Source organism: Sardina pilchardus, chromosome 22, assembly GCF_963854185.1.
Source record: "Sardina pilchardus chromosome 22, fSarPil1.1, whole genome shotgun sequence".
In the NCBI taxonomy this organism is placed as follows: domain Eukaryota; kingdom Metazoa; phylum Chordata; class Actinopteri; order Clupeiformes; family Clupeidae; genus Sardina; species Sardina pilchardus.
This window is the reverse complement of record NC_085015.1, coordinates 16,731,923-16,739,120: the sequence shown is the minus strand read 5'-3', so window position 1 is coordinate 16,739,120 and position 7,198 is coordinate 16,731,923. Positions and strand designations below refer to the sequence as shown.

At 47.5% G+C, this 7,198-nt stretch overlaps 1 protein-coding gene across 1 annotated transcript in view; it reads right to left on the bottom strand.

Annotated features, from left to right (window-relative positions):
• Positions 1-3,407: 3,407 nt before the first annotated feature.
• The window catches only part of LOC134070610 (uncharacterized), a 6,575-nt gene continuing 2,784 nt past the window's right edge, over positions 3,408-7,198 (bottom strand). The window contains exons 2-3 of the mRNA XM_062527001.1: positions 3,864-5,096; positions 3,408-3,734 (exon numbers count right to left, since the gene is read on the bottom strand). Coding sequence (XP_062382985.1) covers positions 3,408-3,734; positions 3,864-5,090 — 1,554 coding nt within the window. The 5' untranslated portion in view covers positions 5,091-5,096. The remainder of the gene's footprint in view (positions 3,735-3,863; positions 5,097-7,198) is intronic.

Below are 7,198 nucleotides of genomic sequence, written 5' to 3'. Positions count from 1 at the left end.
TTTGGGTCCTTTAATGTACTGAATGCCCTCAGAGAATGTGCCGGATCATCCGAATGTTTGAAAAGTCTTCATGAAAAGCTGTGGAAATGTCCAGCTGACTGCAGTGGTAGAGTGGACTAGGCCCAGTTCACTCAGTTTACCAGGGCACAGAGAGAGAGAGAGAGAGAGAGAGAGAGAGAGAGAGAGAGAGAGAGAGAGAGAGAGAGAGGGAGAGAGAGAGATGGTGGCCTAACAGGGGACTCATCAACACCCAGCTAGCAGGTCTTGCAGTCCAACACCAGCCCAGCTAATGTGGGCTGTTCATGAAGGAAGGATTCACTGAAACTACACATATCCCATAACCCACCACAAAAGGAGTTGTAAGGTGATTTCATAGTAACACAGTGTAGTGCAGTGGTCGGCAATAGGCGGCCCGCGGGCCAGATGCGGCCCGCAAGTAAAAAACATCTGGCCCGTGAGATCTTTTGAACCAGAGAATGAAAAAAAAAAAAAAACTTTTTAAAAATCGGACTGCCAGTCTCAAACATGCTCTTTCTTTTGAAACGTAACTTTCCAGAACAGAAGAATTTCAATCAATCTAAATGCTTAGATATTTGTTTCATCTGAATACGAGTGAAGCACGCAGCGAGGTGCAGCGTGAACGCACAACATACAAAATCAAATGAAGTCAGTGGACAGCGCTGGTTCTAAAATTCCAAGCTAGTCCCTAAAACACATGTTGTCATTCAAACAACGGACATAGGCTTATGGTGATAATTAAAACACAACTTCTTTTAAACAGGCCTGACATCAAACAGGCAATTTACGCACATAGAACTGTGAAAAGTAAAACACGAGTTTTAAACATTAATAGCGTGCGTGTTATTTAGGAACGCAACCTTTAAATTAGCATGCTTACTTTCGTGGTGCCGTCTTGTACTCTTTGCATGCAGAGATGTTAGTTGTTACAGATCAGGCATGTGGGCTTTGCATTAATACAATTAGGGAGGATGAAGGCATAGTTCTCTGTCCATTCATCATTAAAGATCCTGTTTTCGCTGTTAACTTTTCTCTTCAGATTTTTTCATAGTGCCATTTTTTGACAGCTAACAGCAACGCGTGGAAATGTTTTTCCGGTGTTTTTTATTATTATTTTTTAAAGACACAGGCATATAATAGCGCCCCCAATGACCAGTCGACAAATTTAACCTAGCCTACATCAGCCTGCTTGAATGTCTCTGCTCTGTCATTTCAAGAGCGCCTATCATTTTTACCTCCTCCGATATTAATTAATTAAATTAGCCATTGTTTTGGTTGTGAACTTGTGGCCCGCTATGTAATGGCTCGGAAAATATCTGGCCCGAGGCCAAACTTAATTGCCGACCCCTGGTGTAGTGTTTAATAGATAGCTTCAAACTCATTTTGATGATACCTGGACTTATTAGTAGAACTGCATCTCTGTCAATACTAATATATGCCTGGGATACACTGTAGTTTTGTTGTTCTGACCATGTACAGGACATTTTTGTCAGTTCTCGGTGAATTGGGCTAAAGGGCCGTTCACATTAGGAACAATAACTATAAAGATAACTGTAACTATATAACGCTAAAAGCATCCACACTGATCAAGGGTAGGGAATGCTACACCTCTTATATCCACCAAGCAAGAGCCTGTAACTCATAATTGAAAGCCTATTTGGGTAGGCTGGGTGAACCCTGCCTGACCTGCCGGTGAATTTGGATGGTCCACAACCTTTGGGTCCAATCACAAACTCATCCAAAAGATCCACCTGATTGTTGGTCTGATTGGTTGAAGGACTATCCAAGTGAACGGAGTCATTTGAATGATGCCCAATGATCACGCCTCTTGTGCGGTATGGAAAATGTGCAGACTCCCCAGATTAATGTTAAATCTTAAAAGATTGAGCTTACTATGATGATAGCCAGACTACTATTTTGGTAGACCATATACCAAAACGGTGCATACCACTTTCACATCAAACATGCCTCAGGATATGTTGTGAGGTACTTGCTCTGCTGTAAACAAATCTACAATTCCCAAAAACACCAAAGAAGACTGTTGTTTAGTTTTGGTCCCATATGGAACAGGTTTACAGATGAGTTCATGTGTACACACAAAACACGCCTTCAGTGTTTGTCTGTAAACATTACCTCCTTTTTCTGGTCATGACTAGCAAATAATACACATTTTATGCACAAGTAGAACATTCCCAAGCCACATATTTATTATTAACAAATAGTTTACACAATCACACAATCCAAGATGCTAATATAACATTAAATTGATCTGTGTGTGTGTGTGTGTGTGTGTGCGCCTGTGTGTGTGTGTGTGTGTGTGTGCCTGTGTGTGTGTGTGTGTGTGTGTGTGTGTGTGTGTGTGCATGCTCCCACGTGTGTATGTTTTTAACACAGTTGTCAAAGGGCAAACACATTGAACAAGGAATCACAACACCCATCACATAGAATTGATTCAAGTTAATTTTGGCAAGGAATAGTTGTCATAGGTCACGGAATGCACTCGTGGCAGTTATATCATAGGTTCTATTCACCTATTCTAAGCCTTCAAAGAACTTCTTAATCCTGACACGGGAAATGAAAAACGCTGTTCATTTGTTTTAGGCGAAATTAATTCTTTAGTGTTCTTTCAATCACCATGCAGAATGTAGAGGCAGCCACGTTCCGACCTATAAATGCTGAGATGTTTGAGACCTGTTCGAGATGAGTGACGGATTTGGCACCAGGGGGTGTTTTGTTTCACTTCCTGCTCCAGAGTTTGTTAGCGTTTTTACCTCAAATTCATCCCCTACTCCGTCAGTTAAAGGTGAGTTCTGTCTACGGAGGCTAATCTAACACACTCTGTCAAGTAACTCAAATCATTCCTTCCTCTCCTGTTAGGAACCCGGAAGGAAGGAGTGTCATTTTATTGTTGAAGTGAAATGTCAAGGTCCATTCCTCAAAATCTGTGATCGCATTTTCAGTGAAAGGACGTGAAGCCGTACGGCACCTCGTCGCGATCGACTGGTTGGAAGGGAAGTGACTGTTATCTGGATGAAGGAGAAGAGGATGGCCACCAAAAAAGAAAGAAAGGAATAAAAAAGTTTACCTTAAAGGACAAACTGCGTGGTAACCATTGCTGTGTCAAGGTCAGTTCCTGTCTGTGGCTGCCTGTGTCTGATGATTACTGGACTGTGAAGGTTCTTCAAACCTCTAGCACTATTGAATGACCTTGTTTAAACCCTTTTTGTACCATATTAGTTCCAGTGAAATGATTCCCCATATAGTTTGTGTGAAGCACTTTGTGTATCAGCAAATGTACAATATACAGTTGGTGTAACCACTCGTTCATCAATGCATTCACACTGCGACTTTAACCTATTGGACCAATTCTTTACTCAGCATTCCGCAATTCACTCCCCTACTGTGCTGGACCGCAAACAGCATCCAGGTCGCCGTAGCGACATCCTTTGTCCGACTCTCCTCTTCTTCTTTCCACTCGGTTCCATTCCGTCCCCGGCGACTTTCCCGGCCTCCGCACCCTCCCCCTTGGCGCCCCGCTGCTGACCTTTGCCCTCCGGGTCGTCGTTGTCAATGTCGTCGTCGTCGCTTGTCGCCATGGCGACGGCCGAAACCTTGATCTGCAGCTCCAGGTGCCTCTGGATGGCCTGGCCCAGTTCCTCGGGGTCCACCGCCGCCCCGTACACCTCCCAGGTCATCCCCTCCTCGTCCCACTCCACCTCCCGAATGGGGGTCCGCCCCCCTCCGATCACCACATCTCCACCACCACCACCGCCACCGCCACCGCCACCGCCACCACCACCACCACCAACACCACCAACAACACTCCGCTGCCCGGTTGTCAACACCTTCGTCTCCCCCTCGTCTTCTTCGCTCGACTGGCCGCTGGACAACAGTACACCGGCGGCGGCGGTGGCGGTGGCGGTGACCGGGGAGCACCCCAAAGACCCCGTCTGCACCCCCACGTCTCGGAGGTCACTGCGGGACGTCATGGTGCCGGCCTCCTTGACCGGCCGCTGCCGCGAGGCCCACATCCGGCGCGCCGCTGACGACGCGGACACGGGCGCCGCCGTCATGGTCGCCGAGCTGCAGACGCTGGACGAGTCGCTGCCGCCACGGCAACAGGGAGTCAGGAAGCGCCGGTCCAGGCTCGTCTCGCTGATGGAGGACACCAAAGGGGGGAAGGCCAGAGACCCGGCCGAGAGGGACGACCTTTGACCCTCAGAGATGTAAGTCACAGGCGAGTAGAGCGGGCGGGCGTTGTGGAGTTGCGTCGCGTCAGCGTTAGCGTAGGGGGGCGTTAGCGACACGGAGGTACCGAAACTACCAGAGGTACGCAAAGCGCTGCCAGGGCGATCAGTCCTGCAGTATCCGCCCAGGGAGCTCGGAGCCCGTCCGTCAACGAGCCCCAAAACGGAATCCCTACCGTTGCCCCCGGCAACCTCATCCGGCCGCCCCTCCAGCAGGGCAGACCTGGGTGCAGCGTCTGTGCCTGCTACCAGGTTAGCTCCATTCCCTGTGAGACTGTACCCACTCAGGCACTGTGTTTCCAGCCGTCCCGCCTGGAGGTCCCTGTGGACGTAGGGGCCACTGCAGGGAGGTAGCCCAGGAAGAGCGCCCTTCTCTGGGGCTAGCGTGGGCTTGGCGCAGGGGTCCTCCGTGATGCTCCAGGGACGGCCCCTGGAGCCGCCTCTAGAGCCCCCTCTCAAGATGACCGTGTCGGGGCTGCTGGTGCTGCCGCCGCTCCCCAGGCTGGTGGTCCTCTCCTGCCGCAGCACGTAGCCGCCGGACAGGACGCCGAACTTGGAGGCGGACATGTTGGGCCCCGACCCGGCCAGGCTGCGCGGCCGCTGGGCGCTGACGCTCTTGCGCAGGTCCGAGCGGAACCAGGCCAGCTCGGAGCGCAGCGGTGGGCGGGTCGTGACGTCCGTGGAGCTCTTGGACAGGGAGATGATCGGGGGGTCGCGCTCGTCGCCCTCCTCCTCCTCGCCGTCGCTCTCGGAGTAGTAGCCGCCCGACACGGCGTGGATGCCGGGGGGAGGGACGTTGGACGCGCAGTGGTTGCTCTCCGCCATGGCCACCTGGTCATTGCAGTAGAGAAGTAGGACTGATTAGACTGATGAAAATACAGGCAGATGTAAGCAGATTAGAAATGATTAGAAACTAGAAATGCAATTCCAAGGAATTACCAGTGCATGAAAATGCAAAAATGTGTAGATAGATCATGTAGATTAGGTTACTAAAGTGTTTTAGGGTAAACATGGTGGTTGCATAGTTTAATGAAGGTTGATAAAGTGAAGGTAGAAAGTTTAAAATCTGAATATGGATAGCTTAAACGTTGATAGAGAGACAATTGAATGAATGTTGATAGATAGATAGTTTAATTGATGTTGATAGGTAGATAGTTTTAAATTGATGTTGATAGGCATTTAGTTTAATGGATGTTAAATGTTTAGCTATTTTTTGCTAGCAGTTATGTTAATAATGGTTGCTTTGCATGTGTGGATGCAGCTTAGCTCCTGAGCAGCCTTCCGTGCATATAGCCTATTCTGTATTATGTCCATGTGAGCTGAGCAGCCTTCCGTGCATATAGCCTACAATATTCTGTATTATGTCCATGTCAGCTGAGCAGCCTTCCGTGCATATAGCCTACAGTATTCTGTATTATGTCCATGTCAGCTGTCATGAAGCCCTTACACCCTTGGCGAGTAATGCTGCTAATTAGCTGTCCTGAGCTGAACCCAAACCCTCTCATCCACACAGACAAAGCACAATAACAAAGACGCCAAGTCCATTAATGTCCCCACACTTATCAAGGGATAATCCACAATGTGAATTAGCTAATTGAAGATTATTTGATTGTAGGGATTGTTGAACATGGTGCATTTACAACAGATTGCAAGGAGATTAAGCCAGAAAGTTTAAAACTTGACTTTCCAAATTTGTTTGGATATTGTTTAAAAAAAAATAATAATAATAGCAAACCAGGAGGAAAGTAAATATACATTCTAAATATCTTCAAGTTTTATTGTAACGAAATCTTCAAAGAGTTGGGAATATTTATTTTAATTATGCAAGTATTAAAAATGAACATTACAATATAAACTGTGTCAGAAAATTGACAAACAAAACAGGTCACACACACACACACACACACACACACACACACACACACACATGCACATACACACACACACACACACACATACACATACACATACACACACACACACACACACATACACAAACACAAACATAAACATAAACACAGTGTAATGAGAGAGAGAGGTTGAGGGAAAGAGAGACAGAGAGAGAGAGAGAGAGAGGGAGAGAGAGAGAGAGAGAGAGAGAGAGAGAGATAGTTAACAGTTGTGCCCGGTGAGCTGAGGAGAAGGGAGTGTGTGTTGGCCATAGTGCTGCCCAGCCAGATTACAGAGATTATAATCCGACTAAGAGGATGCAGGGCCCTAAAGGATATAAGGATGTAAGACAGAGAACGAGCCTACACACATGGAATTCCTGGGCTAATAGCCACACACACACACACACACACACACACACACACACACACAACAAGTGCTTCCTCAACCTCTTCAGAGACCAGAGGTGGAAGTGATTAGAGATTTGAATCGTTGTATTCAGCCTGGAATAATGGCACAACAACAGATGATGACAAAACCATGACTCCAGTGTATATACTGTATCTTTCTACCCGAGTTATAGAAGAAACCTCTTTTATATTTCGCTCCTAAAATCTGAATAAGTAAGTTTTGACATATTCAAGGTGACACCTAGCCTCGCGAGCCATCCACGTACTTCCGGCCAAGGATTGCCTCCACTACGAGTCTGGCCGTGCTCCTCTGTGGAGCATTCTGCTCGGTAGAATTGTAACAGAACGCCCCCCCTCCAGAAAGCAGCCAATAAACGAAGAGACGGGTTGGTGGGGGCGAAAGGGGGAGGGCGCTCGTGACGATGACGTTAAACGCCTGCGCTATGTTGTTATGAGTAACTATCGCCGATTGGGTGAGAGCTGTCCAATCAATTCAAACCAGAACTGGGCGTTACTTCCCGCTTCCTGCAAGCGCTTCAGAGCAAAGAAATTCCAGACCATAATACGAAATGAAATGGTAGTATTATGGGATGGTTAGGACCAGGCTAGGTGACACCTACAGTAAATATTTCA